Genomic DNA, 22,590 nt, shown 5'->3' on the forward strand with positions numbered 1-22,590 from the left:
AATTGATGGGAAGATGGATGGAGCCAAATACAGGACCATTCTGGAAGAAAACCTGATTGAGTCTGCAAAAGACCTGAGACTGGGACGGAGATTTGTCTTCCAACAAGACAATGATCCAAAACATAAAGCAAAATCTACAATGGAATGGTTCAAAAATAAACATATCCAGGTGTTAGAATGGCCAAGTCAAAGTCCAGACCTGAATCCAATCGAGAATCTGTGGAAAGAACTGAAAACTGCTGTTCACAAATGCTCTCCATCCAACCTCACTGAGCTCGAGCTGTTTTGCAAGGAGGAATGGCAAAAAATGTCAGTCTCTCGATGTGCAAAACTGAGACATAAAACTGAGACATACCCCAAGAAACTTACAGCTGTAATCACAGCAAAAGGTGGCGCTACAAAGTAGTAACTTAAGGGGGCTGAATAATTTTGCACGCCCAATTTTTCAGTTTTTGATTTGTTAAAAAAGTTTGAAATATCCAATAAATGTCGTTCCACTTCATGATTGTGTCCCACTTGTTGTTGATTGTTCACAAAAAAATACAGTTTTATATCTTTATGTTTGAAGCCTGAAATGTGGCAAAAGGTCGCAAAGTTCAAGGGGGCCGAATACTTTCGCAAGGCACTGTATCTCGCTAGCTTTTCCCCAGCAGTTTAAATTTTGCTATCTAGCTAGCTAATGGCATTTATAATCAACTTAATCAACTAACTAGCAAATATATTTGTTTTCCCTTTGCATCTAAATATGCCTGATAAAGCTAGCCCGTTGATAGTAAAGCTAGGATGAATGTCAGAGGCCAGCTAGTTGACACAATAGTGGCTGTCAATGCAATGGCTGGTCTGGAGTTCGTCTGAAATGTACCATTATATTTCACATAATAAGTAAACTACTATCATGCCTTTTCACAACAACAACAAACAAAAAAATCGATGAACATAGATAAATTAGTTGATTACTTTCAAGTAAATTATTTTTGTTTTATTTACCTTATCCTCTCTTGCTCATGTGGGGAGATAATTCCTGAGATTTGATTGATGGAGCAATCCAGCCAATGGTTAGGTGGTTGTGGTTTTGGTAGAGAGAACTGATTGGTCAGGAGTAAAAGATCCTGCCCCTTGCAAATCTCTTTCTACAAATGTACAAACATTTGTACAGGTTTACACCATACCCAGACCGTACACGCACGTGAGCCATCTTGCGCACATATATTTTGTCCCCCCACACCGAACACGAAACGCAGGTTGAAAATCAAAACAAACCCTGAACAAATTATAATAATTTGGGGACAGCTCAAAAAGCATTAAACATTTAATGGCAATTTAGCTAGCTAGCTTGCAGTTGCTAGCTAATTTGTCCTATTTAGCTAGATTGCTGTTGCTAACCAATTTGTTCTGGGATATAAATGTTGAGTTGTTATTTTACCTGAAAAGCAGAAGGTAATTTACTCCGACAATTAATCCACACATAAAACGGTCAACCGAATCGTTTCTAGTCATCTCTCCTCTTTCCAGGTTTTTTCTTCTTTGGACTTTATATGGTGATTGGCATCTAACTTTCATAGTATTACCACGACAACCGACCGACCTCAGTTCATAATTAAATCCCCCACATGGGTATAACCAATGAGGAGATGCCACATTGGTATCTGCTTCTATAAACCAATGAGGAGATGGTAGAGGCAGGACTTGCACCTCGTTCAGCGTCACAAATAGAACTGACTTCTATTTTAGCGCTTGGCAACACAGACGCTTGTTGGCGCACGAGAGCAGTGTGGGGGCAATGACTGAATAACATGTATGTGTACATTCATTTTGCAATGCTCGCGCACACGACCCGAGCGGTGTGGTCAGCATGTAACGAATGTCTTGGTAACATGACAACAGTGACAGAACTCCGAGCACACGCAGATTCAAAATCTGCAAGTGTGTTTTTGATTCACAGCAGTATATTCATACTCCTAAATGGACTTGTAATAATTCTGAAAATACCTTATACCTGCAAATCTTATTGAATGTATTCAAATGCCAATTCACAAGTTTGTGACCATCTTTCACACATCATGATACAAGCTTGCAAAATGGAACTACACATTTGCGAATAGTTCCTGCAACCATGAATCTCAATGTGCGCCCATGAAATTCGAAATACAAAATCATGTAGTTCTGTCATCATTATAATCCCATATGATTACAGCTGTGAGTCTTTTTGGGTAAATCTCTAAGAGTTTGCACATTTTCCTTTTTCAAATTATTCAAACTCTGTCATGTTGGTTGTTGATCATTGCTAGACAGCCATTTTCAAGTCTTGCCATAGTTTTTCAAGCTGATTTAAGTCAAAACTGTAAGTAGGCCACTCAGGAACATTCAATGTCGTCTTGTTATGAGTATATTTGGCCTTATGTTTTAGGCATTTGTCTTGCTGAAAGATGAATTTGTCTTCCATTGTCTGTTGGAAAGCAGATTGAACCAGGTTTTGCTCTAGGAATTTGTCTGTGCTTAGCTCTATTCGGTTTCTTTTTATTCAAAAAAAAACTCCCTAGACCTTGCTGATTACAAGCATACCCATAACATGATGCAGCCATCACCATGCTTGAAAATATGAAGAATGGTACTCAGTGATGTGTTGTGTTGGATTTGTCCCAAACATAACGCTTTATATTCAGGACATAAAGTTAATTTCTTTGCCACAATTTTTGCAGTTTTACTTTAGTGCCTTGTTGCAAACAGGATGTATGTTTTGGAATATTTTTATTCTGTAGAGGCTTACTTCTTTTCACTCTGTCATTTAGGCTAGTATTGTGGAGTAACTACAATGTTGTTGATCCATTCTCAGTTTTCGCCTATCACAGCCCTTAAACTATTTAACTGTTTTAAAGTCACCATTGGCCTCATGGTGAAATTTCCTTCTTCTCCGGCAACTGAGTTAGGAAGGACGCCTATCTTTGTAGTGACTAGGTGTATTGACATACCATCCAAAATGTAATTATTAATTTCACCATGCTCAAATGGATATTCAGTGTCTACTTTTTTTGTTTTTACCCATCTACCAATGGGTGCCCTTCTTTGCGAGGCATCGGAAAACCTCTCTCGTCTTAGTGGTTAAAACCTTTTGAAATTCTCTACTCGACTGAGGGATCTTACAGATAATTGCATGTGTGGGGTACATAGATGAGGTAGTCATTAAAAAAATTGTGTTAAACACTATTGCAAACATAATGAGTCCGTGAAACTTATTAAGTGACTTGCTAAGCACATTTTTCCTCCTGAACATATTTAGGCTTGCCATAACAAAATGGTTGAATACCTATTGACAGAAGGCATTTCAGCTTTTCATGTTTTATTCATTTGTAAAAATTTGTACGAACATAATTCCACTTTGACATTATGGCGGTAACACAAGAAAATGTGGAAAAAGTCAAGGGGTGTAAATACTCTGAAGGCACTATATATATATATATATATATATATATATATATATATATATATGGGTTAATGGGAAAGTCAAGCCCAGTGGGTAAAGTTCTTGGTGTTTGACCATAAGAGAAAAGTCATGCTAAACAAGATGACAGGGAAAGGGTCTTATCTCATAAACAATGATGCACATACTGTATCTCTCATTGTTTTAATATTGTGTTTACTCCTAAAACAAACACCCATGTTTTTACAAATGTTCACACTATAAGAATATCAATATATACACATAACCTACATGTTCACAATTGAATCAAAGAAAATATACATCAGCTGTTTTCATTATGCATCAAGTTGCTTTCCTTTTCATACATGAAATGTCCATATGTCTATCAGTTTGACCAGTATCTGTAAAATCTAGTGAATACTGCAGTATCTATAAATAACCATCTGTATATTTACTTGGCAGTTTGTTTAAAAAATGGTGGCAACTTCAGATATGGTTGCCACTGTAGTAATATCTTGGTTGTACTCCTGAATTTCAGCAAGTCCGGCAGCAGATTGTCTCGTTTGATGGGCGAAGTAAGAGGGGAGTGTACCTGTGTGATGAGAGAACGTCTGCATGGTGTTTCTTGCTTTGGGAATGCTGGTGCTGTAGCCAAAGTCTTTCCAGGAGTGGGGATAGGCACGGGGATTGTTGTAGACCGGTGCTTGGGAAAAGCCAATTGTGTATGCATTGTCTAGTGGGGCCTGGAAGCTTTGGGTTGGTATTACACAGTAAGTGCCTTGACAATCCACAGCGAGGGTGTTAGCGGCGTGGATGGAACCTGAAATGGAACACACACGCATACAGAATTACTTTCCAAGCCCAAGGAGTAAAGAATGATAGTGATAGAGTCATTCATTGTTGCCGTGCTACATAGCCAGGTGGGTTTTACACTGGTGGTGGAAGGGGTGAGTAATCCCCACACAATGTAATCCGCTGCAGTTTGAGTGCTATAAAAATGCCAACTGTTATCTTCATCATTCTGCTATGAGGAACTCTAAAATCTCAGTATGAAATTGTGACGGTAGTAAACTCACTTTTGGCCCAGGGCTGGAAGGTGCTGAGGTTCCTCTTGCCTCCATCCCCACTGATGTCAGAGTCACTGTCATTGAAGTCACTGTCTCCCTTGCCACTGTCCTTTACGCTCTGCTGGTCAATGCCACTGCGAATAGAATCAAACATTAGCCACTGCACCGCTGTATCTGATTATTGATGTGTGCTTTTTCCCCCCCTCTTATGAAGCCTTCCACCACCCAGCCCCTCTCTCCGGACAACAACTGCAATCACGTGTACAGATACAGGATCTTAATTTGAGCCAGTTTAATACAGCAGGAAAATTATCCTGCAACAACAGGAAACGTGAATTATAATGTGGATTATAATTAATGACCTGACGATGATATAACTTGGATCGATATGTTCTTCTGTCCTGCACCTGATTAGTTGGATGTGCATATTTTTTATATGTTTTATATTATAATTAATTGATATATTTTTTTGTAGGTGTTGATACATTTCTTGTTAGGGCAAATCAAGTCTGACATTTTAAAGTGGAAATTACACACTTCAGAAGCCTTTTTAAACCTGGAATGCACTATAAGTTTGCATGTCCTGCTGAGCAGGAAAATTCTAAGAGTGATTCAATTAAAATCCTACATCTGCTGTATGCATGTGGAATGTTAAGCACCTTCCAGTGTAAATGATTATGGTTATGTAAATGATTTCTCATGTAAAATAATAATTGTGATAAAAGAGCACATCATGCCAAGTAGGATCAATGTGGTGGTATTCTTACCTCATTTGCAGGCAGTATTTTTCCCCTTGCCACATAGATGTTGGTAGGAAAGGCTTAGGAGGCAGGAACATCTAAAGAGCAAACACAAGAGAAGAGGATGGGAAATGATTTCAGCTACTTGGATCAGGAGTAGTGCTACACTTGAATGTGTACAGTTGTATTTAAACACAACTGAAACTGAATTAAATATTTCACTCACCTGTGACTCCAAGTCTCCATTTTTCTCCTCATACAGGCTGGACTCATCGAGAGATGAAGAGGTCCTTTCATTGAGGAAACCCCTTGGTCCACCGTACATGTTGGGTTCTGCAGAGTTGAGCCTGGGATGATGCTTGGAGTCAAACAGGACGTGAGACACGTCTCTCTTGGAGTCTTGATCCTTCCCTCCTTGATTCAACTTGCATGTGATAACAACAATCACTATGGCAATCAGCAGCAGAGCACAACCCCCGCCGAGCATTATGATAACTACTACTGAAACATCCAAGCCTGCGTCTTCCTCATCAGTTGAACGTAGTACAATGACAACTTGGTCGTCTGAGAGCTGCGAATATGTGACAACAAAGTGAATGGTGGCACTGCTGGAGAGGGGGGATCTCCCATTGTCACTCACTGCAATTTTGATTTCCAAAACATTTCCAATCGCAGAGGCCAGCCCCTGTTTTAGAGCTATTTCTCCAGTGTCTTTATTGATTGAAAATAGGTTAGAGTCACCTTGTACGATTCTGAAGCTGAGCTCACCATTCATGCCCTCATCCTTATCCTGGCCCTTGACCCATAGGGCCAGGTACCCCAGTGGTGCATTGACAGGAAGAGGAACTTCAGCAGAGTCATTCAGCATAACAGGAAAGGTGAAATAGGGATAGTTGTCGTTCTGATCAACAACTTTGATTCTGATCATGGATGTGCTTGACAGCTGAGGTGATCCGTTGTCATCAGCCTGGATGGTTAATTCAATCTGTTGGATGGTTTCAAAATCAAAAGATCTCAGACTATACAATGACCCTGACATTGGGTCTATAGACACATAAGTCAAAATGGAGGCCTCACCCACAACATCTGAATCAATTAGTTTGTATGATACTTTGGCATTTTTACCCATGTCAAGGTCACGTGCTACAACAGTAGTTATATATGACCCAGGGATATTATTTTCCAGGACAGAAACTTCATAAATGGATTTACTGAAGAGGGGGGCGTTGTCGTTCTCGTCGGTCACTCTGATGGTATACTGCTTCACTGTTTTGAAAGGTGGTGTTCCGAGGTCTTCAGCCACTACAGTGAGGTTATACTCTGGGATCTTCTCTCTATCTAAAGTGGTGGTTGTTACAATCATAAAAGTGTCCCCGTAGGCCTGTTGCAGCTTGAAATGATCGTGGCCGTGTAGGCTGCTGCGCACGTAACCGTTCGAGCCAGAATCACTGTCCGAGGTGCTGATCAGCGCAACAAAACTTTCCTCGGCTGCGGCCTCCGTGATGTAAGCTACACCATCACTAGTCGAGGTCATTGGCTTGATAGTGATTTCTGGTGCGTTATCATTTACATCTACAACATCAACAACAACTTTGCAGGTCGATGGAATAGAATTTCTGCCTAAATCGGATGCTTTAATGTTCAATTCATAAGACCTCTGCTTCTCATAATCAACCAATGTTTTTAAAGTCACAGCACCGGAAATTCGGTCTACATTAAAAATGCGCACTGCTTCAGATGACGTGTCTTCTACAAATCCATACACTACCTCGCCATTGATGCCAGCATCTGGGTCAAACGCATGCACTTTCAGCACTTGGTAACCTATGGGTGAATCCTCATAAAGTTCAACTTTTAGTGAGTTGTGCTCAAACGTTGGGCTGTTGTCATTAAAATCCAGCACTTTGATATGAACAGTCATTGATCCGGATCTGGGTGGCTCTCCCCCATCTGTTGCCGTCACTTCAATTGTGTAGGAATCTTCAACCTCTCTGTCCATTGCTTTCACAAGCACAAGTTCAGCATACTTCACTCCATCCTCCCTGCTGCGCACATCAACTATGAAATGGCTGGAGGGAGAGATATGGTAACGTTGGATGTAGTTATTGCCGACATCATGGTCAACAGCGATGTCCAACGGGAATCGTGAGTCCACCTGAACATTCTCGGATATCTCAAGGGTCGTCTCTTTGTGAAGGAAGTGGGGTGAGTTATCATTGATGTCCTTTACCTCGATCTCCACGTGGATGAGCTGAAACTTTTCTTTGGAGAAGGCAACTATGTCGAAGGTGACAAAGCATCGCGGGGACCTTGGGCAGAGATGCTCTCGGTCAATCGTTTCCCCAACTGCTAAAAGTCCATCAATCTCCCTCATTTGAATCACAGACGAATTGGTCTCCTGCATGAAGCGGAAAGATGTTCCAGGGTCCTCTGCTGGGTCTATCTTTAAATCCTGAGACAGATTTCCAATCTCTGTCCCGGGCGCATCCTCTTCATAAGTGTAGTACCTCGTAGTTGTAGACTGAACCGAGTAGAACAGAACAGCAATCACCACGCACTCTCCAACTCCTCGAATCCAGCAGAATCCCATTTTAAAGGTCAATGAAGATGACGAAATAAAACGTAATAAAGAAAACGAGCTGGAAGTAAACTTGTTGTGATGTTGAGCTCGCTTGCCACGACCAACTAGATTGGATACAGTCCAAAGAGAGCATTGACCTATAAACCTTGATTTATGCAAATGAGTTGCCTAATAGACCAATGGCATTCAAGTGGCTAACCAAATGGGGCATGTTTGGTTTCCGGCTGGTGCCAATTACTGCAGCCCCTCTCATTGACTCTGTGCAGATGGTCTTTTGAAATACAATGGTAATGGTATTCTATAATGACAAGGAAAAACAGCCTCACATTGAAGTATACATATTGTCACTTCTTCAATAGACTATTAATCCAGTTTGACTTTTTCTATCTGAACAAATGACTTTCATTCACAGGTTATTTGAGGCTGATGTGTTATTTGAGACTGATGTGTTGGTCTGTTTATGAATACAGAAAAACTATAATCACCAACTGTTGAACAAAAATATACATGTACCATGCATTCACTATAAATACTGTGAATACTTTATTAACCATGTATTAACCATCCAATGATATTATGGCTTTTATGTTGTGAATGAATGAACCATGAACAAATTGTGACCAATTGTAGTATTTAAAGGGAAATTCCATCACTTTTCAACCTCAAATTCTTTATCTCCAGCACCACACCAGTGTCTCCATATGTGAAAATGAAATTTAGTGTTGAAAAGTAATGATGTAACTAAAAGTAAAATCATTTAAAAAACAGTGATTTTCAAACACTATGAGACTCATGGGGATTTGGGGAGAAGGAACATCTCCCTGGCTAGAACAGTTTGCAGGTTTTGAAAAGGTTTTTTCTTCTTCATGTAATCCTACTTGATTTTGAGCATTTCTTCTTATCGTTTTAACCAGAAGAACGTATAAATACACAATGTTCACATATGTAGACACTTGTACGGTGCTTGAGATGAATTCATATGAGGTTAAAAATTTGTCAACATGTCCTTTACACAACTTTGAAATGACCTTTGCTCAACCTTTTGTGCAGGCTTAGACTACATTTTGGTCAACATGCAAAAGTCACATGTTTACACTAGCCAACAACAGTAGTTGGGGTGTAGCCTACTGGTACTACTCGAGTGTGTGTTTTCACCAGATTTAAGTTTGACACAAAATAACACATGTACTAGCTTTTGGCAAACATATGGGTATTAGTGTGTGTTGATTAAAAATACAGTTTTGGGCTTCAAAGGGCTCAGGTCTGACTGACACCTTTCACAAGCTGGAGGTAAATCTGTTTGAGCCTCTGATAGAGCAGGCACAGGAAGGCGTTAAAAACGACACCCTTAAAAATAGTCACTGGGGCACTAAGCATTTGTTGGTCTACTGACTCTGGTAAAAAAAGAGGTAAAGAGAATTTAACATAAGGTAATCCACAATAGAGAATGTGATAGCTTGAGTCTGGTTTTAGCTGTGCCAAGAACAGTGCACCGTCAATGAATAATAACTGTCTGGAATTCAATCAAACATGAACCTGCCATTCCAATGATTACAGCAGTGTCTTTGTTCACAAACTGCTGCCCACTCGTACACAAACACTTCTTATTCTGAGTTGACATCAATCTAAGAGGTTTTTACAATAACTAAAACCATCAGTAAGTCATTTTATTTTATTTGATGATGGGAAAAATAGATATACTGTGCAAGCACAGCAATGCAGGTTCAATTCAATATTGTTATGTACATATTCTTATTCATTCCTTTACACTTGTATGTATAAAGTAGTTGTTGTGAAATTGTTAGATTGTTAGATATTACTGCATGGCCGGAACTAGAAGCACAAGCATTTCGCTACACTCGCATTAACATCTGCTAACCATGTGTATGTGACAAATAAAATTGGATTTGATTTGAATTGATGTGAGCTCATAGTTACAAGTGAATTGCCAGCTAATCTTAACACTTGTCCAGTGCTGGCCACTGATTGGCTGAATACTTGGGGCGCAGGTGGTTGGAGTTGTCAACAAAGCAGCATGACAGAAATATGATGCCAAGTTTCCGACCTACTGGTTTCTTTGAGATGACATATAAGGCGATACGTGCATTTGAACAACAGCATAAATACACCTATTTCACTTTTGCATTAAAAAAACGAATGGCCACTACTGCAGATGCTGCCACTACTTTGTACAGATTATATTATACTATTTAGAACAAGTAGCCGGCTCATGAACAAATGGGTGCAACAAGCATGCATATGCAATAAGTGAAAACACATGATCTAATCTGGGGACAGCTAGCTAACAAAATGTCACATATCATGATGCGCTAGCCAGTTAACTTTCATTTTGAAATAACTTAATATTTCAGATGTAGTCAGATATTAGATTAGAAATACTTAAAATTAGCATAAGAGCTAAATAGCTAGCAAGCTACCAGCTAGCTGTAGCAGTCTATCTGCTTATCAAAGGTAAATCAGTGTTTAATTTGGCCAAAACATTTACCAAACAATTTCTCAATGTTTCTAAAAAATGACTGTAGCTGGCTAATTAATTTGATCATGCTTTGTGATACACCTGGTTTTATGCTATTTTAGTCCAAACAATATGTAATCCTGTCACCTACAGTATAACCTGATGAACAGCATAGGGGGATACAATCAAATTTGCCAGCCACCGTCATGCATTTTTGTCCCACTAGATCCACGATGAGAAGGTCCTAGCTAGTGTATCCCTCTGTCTTTCAACTCTTGTTGCTTGTAGATGTCCGGTTTATCAGGTCCCAGGCTCCCGTGACTATTATGTTGATTTATTTACAAGTTCATTAGAATTAGCTTTTTGCTTTAGCGCCATCTGTACCTGATAGAGCGGATCTTGTCTCACATGCGGAAATAAGCCGTCTGGCGTGAAAGATTTATTGGGAGGGAGACTAGAGCAGATTCAGAAGTTCTGACTGGATGCACATTTGAGCGCACCAGGACGGTCCATTTACTTTGTGCTGTTATAATTTATGCTGTCATAGTTCACTCTCATAGCAAATAGTTGGCAAAACAATCCAAGCAATGTCCATCTTGAGACGCTGTACACCAGTATACACTTCCTCAAAATAGTCATAATTAATCTAAGATTAACTCAAGAAATCTGTCATTCATTTTGACGTTTTTGTCGAGAAGATCTTAGTGGCTAAATTTGACATCTAACTAAGATGTTTGGTGCAGTATTTCACAAGTACAAAAATGTGGATGAAAACGAGTCATCTCTCGTTGAATGACAACACACATTTCATTGAAGAAACCCTACTAAAGATCAAAACGAACTAAAACGTCACAAAATGTCATCATAATATATGCACAAACTGTTTCGGATGGGAAGCATGCCGATGTCTTAACACTCTTATTTCAACAAGTTCATAAAAATGATCCATCAATATTATAACCTGCCTTGTGCAAAGCTTTCCATTATATATATTGATCTATTACTTACATTAAACACACAGTCTTAGTCCAACAGCATCTTCTCGTAAGAGGTACATGCTCTGTTGTGTTTATACTGGCATCAAACCATCACATGGGACTGAACTGGAGCTGCTAAGCCCAGTGCCTGATTCTCCATGATCAAATAATACCCTGAAAGATTGTCAGTAAGCTTCTGAGAAAAGTTAATGCACCGTCTTGTCTGTGATTAGGGATGTTGTAGTATTGCGCTGTAGTCCAACTACTGAGGGTTCACACATAGTAACAGAGAGGAGAGGAACGCAATAACAAAAAGGCTGTATTAACTTGCTAATTGAACATATCGAATTTAACAGATTCTAGGGAATTGTTCTCGCACTACCACTGAAGCTATTTCATGAATAGGACAGGAGATATTTTGATGAATATGTGAAGAAATGTATAAATTATATGATAAAGTGGTCCCAATTTATGTTTACTTGTGCAATGTGCAATTGCAAGTTATATCATAGTTCTACAGTATTAATTGAGTGTACAGTGTAAATTAAAGCATGTCTTTTCATTAATAATTAAAGTCCTGAATTATTCATGATAGTCAAAGAAAACATGTTCAGTAAACATATTTGAGATTCAGGAGCATTGGAACAGATTGCAGATGGTGGCTCTCCAGGCAGACTGGGGAGACTAGGAGCCCTCCACCCAGAACTCTCTTTAGCCCCCCAGGCTGGCAGGGTGTGGAAATCCAGGATTTCATGGCTAATGTGAGTCAGTTTGATAGATAATACTAAACAATTAGGCCAAATTAGTTGTTTGTCAGTAATAAGCTTAGGAGTTAATCTTATCAACATGTCACGCACACGTGACATTTCGGGTGGCAAACAGTGAATTCTACAATCAACCTAATGCTTCATCAAAACCACTCAGAGAACAATTAGTTTCTTCTTATAAAATCTAAACAAGGCAACTGGTGTCTGAATAATACGATCAGTCATTGTTGAAAGACCCTATTTTACCTTGCAATTCTTTCAAAATACACATCATTCGCTCTGAGTATAGTAATAAAAAAAATACTGCAGGGTCATGTTTTTTCAGTCTGCGTTATTGTTATTGTGACCCAATGTAGCACGACACCAGACCGTGGCGTAAGTGCAATAGTCTCATCACTAATGATGCATAGCTAGCCTAGGAGTGATACTTGTTTGCCACTTAAGACTGGTGATTAAGGCAGATCACAGCTTGATTAGGACCTGTGTGGTGGCAGTAAGAGCATTAGAGCATATTAATGGGTTAGGCCATATGCTCTAGACTGGGGAGATTTTAATTAAAGGTAAGAATGATGTTAATCTTCTTCTTGGCAGTCCATAACACAATAATCATAGTAGCAATTTTTTAGGAACGCTCTCTCTAATAACATGCCTTTTATACTGATACTAATATGGACCATTTGAGGACAGTTTGGGCCCCAAAGAGCAAACCTCTTGTCGTCCTCCACCTTGTAACATGTTGTTTTTTTTGCAATGTCCAAACAGCCAAGATGGCGTGGCACAGGATCAGGCTTTTGGTGACACTGTAGACTTTAGTCCTGTAGCATATGTCACTGGGAGCAAATGTCCCACAACAGAGCATAAATAACAACCTTTTGGATAACATTCATGTCAGCTACGTGTCATGCTATAATGGTGTCCTTGCCAGGTCAAGGTGATGTAGAGCTACTACTACATCATATAAAATGAGACATGCTTAATATTTTCAGGTTTCCCTGCCGTACTGGTTTGGTTTGGTTAAAAATGAATAAAACAATGTTTTTATATTATGCTTGTCTGTATTTGAGATTATGCACATTATACTGACATGACAGTATGCAAAATGACATGTTCTCAGTTCGCTGATTTGTATGAAATACGATTCTGTGGGGACTGTTTATTTAAATACAATTTTAAAAAATCACACAAAAAATATTAATTTGTACGATTTGAAATAGGAACATACATTACTCTATATTATTGATTATTCTGATTATGTTGATATATAATATATTATATACAGTCAGTTAATTCATTTATCTCAAATTATTCCAATGGCTTAAAACAGGCCAAGCCATCTCATCAGTTTCTTCATTTTACTTGTCACCTCAAGTGGTATATTAAGTGGGGGGTAGGCATGTCACTCTTCGGGCAATGGGGGGTCAAATGTTATGTGCAAATGCCATGTTTAATGTAAGCCATTTGGGCTGTCTGAAAGCCAGATAAAGCTTATCCCTCAGCCAGCTCAGGGTGTTGTAGCCTCGCAGTCAGTGGGACAAATGGGCGGGTGTGAGAGAGCAACAGATGTGGAGGTGCCAGAAGATCAGACTGGCTAGTGGTCCCTGTGGCCTTAGCACGTCCTGTGGCGTGAGACAGGGCCCACATAGCCCCAAAACACACATCATCCCTGCCACCCTCAAACACATTAGGACTGGCCAAGTGATTTAGCTCATCATATTTTCTCTGTAGCTTGGTTCCTCGCAGTAAATACGTAAGTTAGCTGGAATGGAAGAATCTACTTTGTTATTTACACACAATGTTTATATTTGTAAAACAGAGATCAATTATAGTAATAAAATGCATAACGTACAAGTATGGAGTTATTGTATTATTTAGTGAAAAATGAACGAGTCTATTAGGGCTCAATATCTCAGTAATTGGATGTCTACGGATTGTAGTTTGAAACAAATGCCGCACATTAATTTGGATGCAAACATGTTTCTAGGATTTTCTTCATGTTGGCCACAGAAGGCTCCATCTTTTAATACATTTAGAGAGACACAATTTGTTGTTCAAATCCTCTGAAAACAAAGACAGATCAAAAGAAAAATTTGAATTCTAGAACAAATCACACTTGGCAGAATTTATTGTACACATACCACTCCACCCCCTTCTCGACCTCATCCCATTGTAAAACTTGTACATTCTTCTTCAAAGAATGATTCTAGTCATAATTAGATTTAACCTAGTTCTTAGTATTTTGTTGCTTTGGGAAATGATGTTCATTCAGATGACTGAAATGTGAATCTTCTTTGTTGAAAGGGCATTGATTCATACCACAGATTCAATCATCAACTCAGACACATCCACAATAATGGCTGTTTAATTGCGATGAGCAAGTAATCACTGTCAAATATTATAACATTGTACTATCCATCACTAGTTTATTTCCAGACACATGATTGTAGTACAAGTAATCCACAAAAACAAACTCTAAATTGTGGGCATTCACAAGAGGGGCAATGGTGTTAGAATCCTAAGGCCAGTATTTACAATCCGGGGAGAGAGCGCCATCTCCAGGCCACAGGTCTCCCTACTGCTGCATAGCCATTCTGGTTTATGACATCCAATGACATGCATAGAGGGAGAAAATACTCCCAGTAATCCCCCCCCCCCATACACACACACAACCCGCCCCCCGCCCCCCTTTCTAAAGTATAAATAACACGCAGCCTCTGATCAATATCCGGCCTGGCTAATGAATCATAAACAAGTGCGTGACGCACCTGTCTCAAAGTACATCTTCTCCTGGCAGATCATAGCAACACCAACCACAAGCTAATTAAAACGAGAGAGATAGGATTTTGTTTGGAGCCCCTGAACCTCAAAAGCATGTGATAAGCAGTCAAGTCTATTTGATAAACGTCGTGAGTGTGACGCGTGGGGCCCTAGCCGTGTTGCCTTTCACTCCGTGTTGGTAGAGCTCTGTGCTGAATGTTGCAATCCAATTAGGTTCACTACTTTACATTTCATGGTTCACATTGAATTTCACCACCTCAAGGTACATGGCTGAGAACCTTGGGAAATCAGAGGTACACAGTACATATTTGTTTCTTTTTTACTCTCAATGATATTCCGTGGAATATATTTTGATCATTGTTCAGTACATATTCTACATGACAGATGACTATTCTAATTCCATTTTAATTAGGATTTTCCACATTTCCAAACTTGCATGGTCAGCTTGTATAAATCCTAGTCAAATTCCAAATTTCTATATTGCAATGTGTTGTATCTGAAGCTACAATGTTTATTTTTAACATTTATATTCCGTGTCAGTTACCATATCAGGCAGGGCAAATCACCATTTGTTTGGCAGTCCAGGCTGTGAATACATTTTATTCTTTGTGAGATGCTTGTATTATTCAACGTAAGAGTTTCAGTATAACACGTGAGTGGGACTGTGTGTCTGTATGTGTGTATGTGTCTGTGTGTGTATGCATGCTAATTTGGATCTTTCAAGGACCAGGAATTCTTCTCTTTCGCACTGAATATATTCCATAGCTAGATATTATTTTCCTAAAAATGTTGCCTCTCCTTGAAGCAATTTCCTGCTTAGTGTTATCTGATACTGGTGAATAGCCTCTCATTGGCAGGGCCACATGACACTCTGGCTGGGTAGGACTTGGCTCTGAGCCCCCTCCCTGGCTCTTCACCAATCCAGAGTCTGCCTGGGCCTGACAGTCCCTGTCGGACTGGCCACCGGGGGTGGACTCCTGGGCCAACTGGCCACTGAGGGCTGTAATCAGTCCCTTTGACATATTTGGCACAAGGCTTGGGATTTGTAAAAACAACCTAGCGTCACGCCAGGAGATGGCAACATTGAGATGAGAGTTCCACACTGGAAACATTGATACTACCTTGTTATTACAGTTTTTCTCAATTGCTAAAACACTAAAACCCATTGGCTGAACAATGTTCTCAGTTGCCTGGACTCATTTAGCTTATTATGCAGTCTGTTGTCAATACCTTCAACCATTTCACATGGTAAAACACAATTTGCAGATCTCACTTAGTCTTTTCAGCAAAACTCTAAACACATTCTCATTCTCAAAACACATTCTGCACTATAATGCACATGTCATCCATACTGGTAAACACAAGTGGCAACAATCAAATACAAATAGAGAACACATGTCATTGATTGAACACAACCACTCAAAATTGATTTAACCTGTTTCAAATGATGCGACACAACCAATATAAGCCAGTTCAGAGAGCAAACAGGTTGTTGAAGGTGGGAAGGAGAAAGTCTAAGAATGGATACTGTAGTACAGTACATTGTGGGCTGTATACTGTACAATGGATGAATTGTATGGCCCTGAACATTGTGCTTTCCATTTATTAACAGTACTGACTGCTCAATAGATTTTGACTGGTTGCAGGTTCATATCAACAAAGAACAAGAATTACAGTATCACAGAGACAAAGGAGAAGTTTGTGAGATGCAGGGTACAGTACTGAAAAAATAGGGGTACAAGGAGGAGGAAGAACAAAAAACAAAATTGCAAAGAGCAAAGCAGAGTAGTAATTTCTGATTAATTTTTAGCTACTATGATAGAACATGTTTTCATCATCAAAGGACAATGACGGAAAAATATGATAAAAAAAAAAAAAAAAAATGTATTTCTCCCTGAGAATTGTATGTTTTGAACCATGTGTTTTCTATTTTTCGGTGTATTGTTTACTGACTGCTTGAGAGTGTATATCATTTTGATCACTTTGTTTATGATTTGAGAGCAGTGTTTGATTTTGAACACAGGTAAAACTGTTTTGAGGCGAATGTTTCATTTTGCAAGAGGAGTCAAAGGTTATGTAAATAGTGCTTGAAGATGAGGTTTTGTGTTGAATGTTTTCAGGAAATGGAGCAAGGTTTCAGAAATTGTGTTCTAGCAATTGAGAAAAACTGTAAGGGCTTGAAGTCTTGTTGTGATAAAGGAGAGGTTGGACTCAGATTTTATGAAAATAGAGGTATGACACAAGAAATAGACCCATCGCAGAAAACATATTGCAGTATATGTTGCAGAATCATTCTTGATAATGACAATGTTAATTGCCTGGAATGTATTTATTTTACTGTCCAAATAAGCCCCCTAAAGATGCTTCCATTGCAATTTGTTTGGGTACTGTGCAGGAGGTTAGCCTTTTTTGTCATGAATCTTGTTCTGGAGGCAGCTCTGGAGAGTGGTCACTAGCTGGCACAGCAACAAAGTATTAAAACCCTAACTTTAACCCTAACTTTAACCACACTGACTGCTAACCCTAATGCCTAACCCTTAACCTCAAATTAAGACCAAAAAGCAAATTTTTGTTTTCATGAATTTTTACAATATTGCCAATTTTGACTTTTGATCTAAGGGGAATTTTCATCTAAGGGGAAATCGCTCAGTTCTGCCTCCAGGATAAGACTTGTGACAATAAATATCAACCTGCTACTGTGCACACACTTAAATCCCCTCTATTAGACTCACTGCATACATACATGCACTTACTGTATATTAGGGAGGAAAATGGCAATGAAGGCAATGCAGAGAGAGAGTTAGAGAGAGAGAGAGCGAGAGAGAGAGAGAGAGAGAGAGAGAGAGAGAGAGAGAGAGAGAGAGAGAGAGAGAGAGAGAGAGAGAGAGAGAGAGCTGGTCTCATACAGCAGAAAGTATAGATTAAAGGCCCAGTCCAGGCACAAACTAGATTTTTCTGTGTTTTATATATATTACTACACCATGAGGTTGGATTAATACTGTGAAATTGTGAAAATGACTGTAATGCACTTCTGCTATAAGAGACGTTTTAAAAGACAGCCTGAAATGTCTGCCTGTTTTGGTGGGATGGAGTTTTGGCCTGCCTGGTGACACCAGGCGGTAAATTAGTTAATAGACCAATAAGAATGAGAGTTCCAATGCTCTCTGCCAATAAAAGTTCGTTTTTAGTTTTCCCTTCCCCTCTCAGACAACTCCCAGACAGTCCTATAAAAAGTATTGCTTGAGAAACTGCTCACTGCTAAGAAGCCATATATTTTTTGGGACCATTTTAATTGAAACAATCACAGTAAGGTACTTAATTGCTACCCAGAAATAATTTGATATTGAGATAAAAATGGCTGCATTGGACCTTTAATTGTTACTATAATGATTTGATATTGAGATAAAAATGGCTGCATTGGACCTTTAATTGTTACTCATAAATTATTTCATATTGAGATAAAATGGCTGCATTGGACCATTAATGTTGAGGTGCAACAGCAACTCCCAGGATTGTTAGTCTCCCCAGTGTGCACACAGCGCAGAGAGGAGTTAACGGATTCCAATCTGGCCGAGTCCTGCGGTGCGAGGAATGTTTGTAGTGTGCTTGGTGATAGCGGACTCCATTACGGCGCTGAATCTCAAGGTAGCCTGTCATTGTGCCGGCAAGCAGAGAGGTTAATCAGATCCCAACTCCATTATGAACGGCAGTTATTTCAAAGGGCTTCTATGAATAGGAGAAGCTTGGGTAAAAATGAAGCTCGTCTTAGTGCTTTCATGGAACGAGCGCAGATAAATGAGGGAGTCAGTGTACATTTTAAGAGATGCTCTGCAGTCCTGCAGAGCACAGCCAATGGGTGCTTTATAAAACCTCACTTATGAATTGTTTCAGATTAAGAAATGATCTTCTTTCTTTTCAACTCAGCTGTGAAAAATGTCCACGTCTGCTTTGTTTGCTGTCAGGGGCAGCAGAGCTTAATAGATTTTTTGAAGTATAGAATTAATTTCACATAGAGGTTTAATGAAATGGGATTTTTCAAATTGGTCACAGTACTAACACTATTTCCTCAGTCACACTCCTCCAAAACGGAGGTTGAATATTGTACAGACGGCACATTTTCCCTCTCTGGCAGTTGAGATTGCCATAATGAGTCCCAATCCAAGTCAGTGCAGTAATAGGAAATGAAAGTGAGGGAGATAGTTCATGTTGCTGTTGAGCTAAATTCAAGTCGGACTTAATTTCAGTCATAGGTAAATCTGATTTAGATGATAATGTTACATTTCTTGCACAGCACATTGCAATTTGCACTGTATTCCGATAATCTGTTTTCCAAGGTAGCAGAAGATGAAATTTGCTTAAGCTTGGAGAACAACAGGATAGTTATAAGGGAGGATATTTGTTAACAGCCCAGACAATCCCCCTCACTGCTAAGAGGTATTTAAGCACTGAAGATGAAGTGAGATGGAAAATCTCATTTCCATAGCAGGATGGGGGAAACAGTCGGGCAGAAGGTGTTTTTTTTCTGTTCAAGTGTCAGAGTGATCATGGTCATGCCACACTGAGGGCAGCAATCCGGGTGGGGGGGTGAACTATCAACCCCTACCCCAGAATACCGCACACGCACGCACGCACACACACACACACACACACACACACACACACACACACACACACACACACACACACACACACACACACACACACACACACACACACACACACACACACACACACACACACACACACACACTTTTCTTAGTCTCATAGGAACAGACAGTGAACAAATTATGCAAACAGAGGATTTTACTGTTTTTCTGTGTATGGCTGTGCAAATGTGCCTTTGTGTTGGAGAGAGAAATTAGACTGAATAAAAATCAGGGCAAATTTGCATGTTCACTGTGGAGGAAAAATACACTGTCTAACAAATCTTTAAGTATTTTATTATTCAGACGATGTCTTGTGCATTTATATATAAGAGTGTTTATAATAATTAGGTGGGTGTTTACATTAGTCCTATTTTTCGTGCATTTCATTTGGAAATGTATATCCCACTCCCCCTGAGAGTGGGACCATAGCCAGCGATCAGCCATTATTGACAGTGACCCTGGAACAATTAAGGTTAAGTGTCTTGTTCAGGGGTAATTTGACAGATTTTTCACCTAGTAGGCTCGGGGATTCGAAACAGCAACCTTCTGGTTACCTTCCGGTTACTGGCCCAATGCTCTTAAAACCTGCTGCCCCAGTTGGTTTTCATTTGTTTGTTTGAGAGCTCCAAACATACCCATTTCTCACAGAAAACAATTGGTACTATACATTCTGCAGAGGAGAGAAAGAGAGTGCAAGAGCACAAAACAATTCAGTTAGAGGGCTTTTTTTGATTATCACATCCTACAGAATGGTATTGAGGCCCAGAACCATTCATTCCTCAATTATATACTGGCTGATGTGAAATGCAATGCTCTTGTGATGAACTGACTATTTGTTAAAGGTAACATCATACCCTGAAGCAGAGGGTAGGGGTCAGCCAGCACCAATGAAACCATGTTTAATGGTCAAACCCAACCAACGACAGAGTAAGTTTTGGTGCTTTGGGAGAACAAATGAACTGTTGTTGGCCTTTCCATTGTGAGTCATGCAATACAATGCCTGGGAAAGCCTGGAGGAACACAATTGAAATGACCCAACTTGCAAACACAATGAATATTTAATTAAAGTTCAAGAATAGACTGTCCCTGGATGCTTCCTCCTTGACTGTCACTGCAGTCCTTTACAATATCTGTATAAAAGATGAGAAGCGTAATCAATGTAAGAGCTGTTTTCTATTCATCTCATGTCGGGCGATTGGGAACCTGAACAATCCCCCCTACTTCAATCTATCATTTATAAACTCTGGATTTTGTATGCACCTGCTATCAGTGCATGCAGTCTCTATCAGACAGTCAGACTGTATGAATATATTCAACAACATACTGAGACGGGGAACAGTGGGAAAACTGTTTTATGTTTTGAGCACTGAAGGACATTTAGTTTAATATTTAAACTCACTCTCTACAATGTAGAGTACAGCGCTCAGTGTGAGTTTGCTATACTTTTCTTCTTATCTCAACCAACAGGGCAATGGTCCCCTGTAGGATGGATCTGTTGCCAGGCTAAATCAGACAATCAATTGGGTAGACATAGAAGCGGAGGGAAAATGTTATTGATTGGTTCACATATTACACTCAAGCATTCTCTTTCAATTAACAAAGGGTTTCCTTTTAGTAAAAAGAAAGGTTGCTATCTGATGTAGGCCTACAAAGACAAAAAATATGTATCACGGTAAATAAAACAAAAATAACAGTTAGTATTGTGAGTACTTTAGTCGACCCAAAGCAGTCGTGCTTTCTCTGACGTATTATGAATATGTGCTCTAGATATTTCCGGACCATTTTAAAGCAGTGAGCCAAACTGTTACTCATTTACTTAATTTATCCTCCATGAGCTTTGGAGGCTAGCTGAGAGTTGTTTCTGAGCGACTTTGGTTCCTCTCGTTCTGTTGTCGCTGGGAGCTGGTGTCACCATGGTTCAGGCTGTCAAAAGCAAACTCAGTAAGGGCTTTTCTGTCAGGCCACATCACTCCTTTTTCCTACACTCACACGCTCTTTCTCTTGTTGTTTTGGTTTAGCGTTCTTCTCTATCTTTCCGAGTTTTTTTTTCAATTTTTGCAAATACTCACCACAAACTACTAAGGACATTGTTGTAACTCGCCAGGTTGGACAATGGACACAGTTATATAAAAGAAACATCAGATACACTTGATTTAGTAGCATTACCCTTTTTAAAGTCATTATACACGCTTCAATAAATGTCCAATTTCAACCTGTAATAGACACCCCCCACTAGACTATAATAGATCACCACAGTAACTGATGATTATGTATAAATGTAATTGCATAGTCACTTTGTTCTATGTGGAGGATGGTTTTCTATGGAAGAGTTCTCTTCTTTGTGCACTGTACTCTAACATTGTCCTTGTCGCTTTTCAGGGAGCTCGTGAATCTTCTCAACACCCAGAGACATTTCAAATAAATTCTTCATTGGCCTGTCATAATGCCTTTCCACTCCCATCAACACCAGTAAGAGACTCTCGTGATCCACTATGAAATGGCCTCATTGTGCGGGGCATGAAAGATTTCTCCAGCTCCATCTCCGGGAGAGAGCGCTCTGAACTGTGAATTCCTCTTTCAGACAGCCAAAGGCCCAAAGCAATGGGCCGCCAGCACTGTTGATGCACTCAGTTGCTTCACGTGTCTAAAACTGTCTGACATGTTTAGGTTCGCCATACCTTTGCTCAATATCTGGGTGATGTTTCCTTGGCAACCATGAGGTTATGCCCATTGGTTTAAGCAAGACCAATGATTAAAGCACTAATGTTCTAACTTTGAAGTATGAATATTCTGATGAGTTGATCATGGGAGACAATTCTATAACAATCTCATGTGATGTCTGGGCTGATGCTTATCTTCTATTGGTTGGACTCCTCTCTATCCAATCTGCATCTACTGGAATGTTGCAGATGTAAAGACAGAACACAACAGAACCAAAAGGATACTTTACTCAGACTTGACTTTTAGGTTATTACACCTGTAATCTCCGAGGACTCTCTACTCTACTCTCTACTGTTCTCAGGACTACCGGGATGACTTCACAGAGTATTGCTTTACTCACCTCATTCTCAAAACAGGCACGGACCAAACATACACCTTACCTGACCTGGCAGCATGGTTGTACAGAAAGTCCCAGGCTAATG

At 39.6% G+C, this 22,590-nt stretch overlaps 1 protein-coding gene across 1 annotated transcript; it reads right to left on the reverse strand.

Annotated features, from left to right (window-relative positions):
- Positions 1 to 3,320: 3,320 nt before the first annotated feature.
- Positions 3,321 to 7,915, reverse strand: LOC109871143 (protocadherin-8-like). Its single transcript, XM_020461983.2, has 4 exons — positions 5,452 to 7,915; positions 5,253 to 5,323; positions 4,495 to 4,619; positions 3,321 to 4,238 (listed from the first exon to the last, which is right to left on the reverse strand). The coding sequence occupies exons 1-4, from the start codon at positions 7,813 to 7,815 to the stop codon at positions 3,886 to 3,888; spliced, it is 2,913 nt and encodes a 970-aa protein (XP_020317572.1). The 5' UTR covers positions 7,816 to 7,915; the 3' UTR covers positions 3,321 to 3,885.
- Positions 7,916 to 22,590: the final 14,675 nt, after the last annotated feature.

The sequence above is a fragment of the Oncorhynchus kisutch genome, linkage group LG26 (assembly GCF_002021735.2).
Source record: "Oncorhynchus kisutch isolate 150728-3 linkage group LG26, Okis_V2, whole genome shotgun sequence".
NCBI classification, from domain to species: domain Eukaryota; kingdom Metazoa; phylum Chordata; class Actinopteri; order Salmoniformes; family Salmonidae; genus Oncorhynchus; species Oncorhynchus kisutch.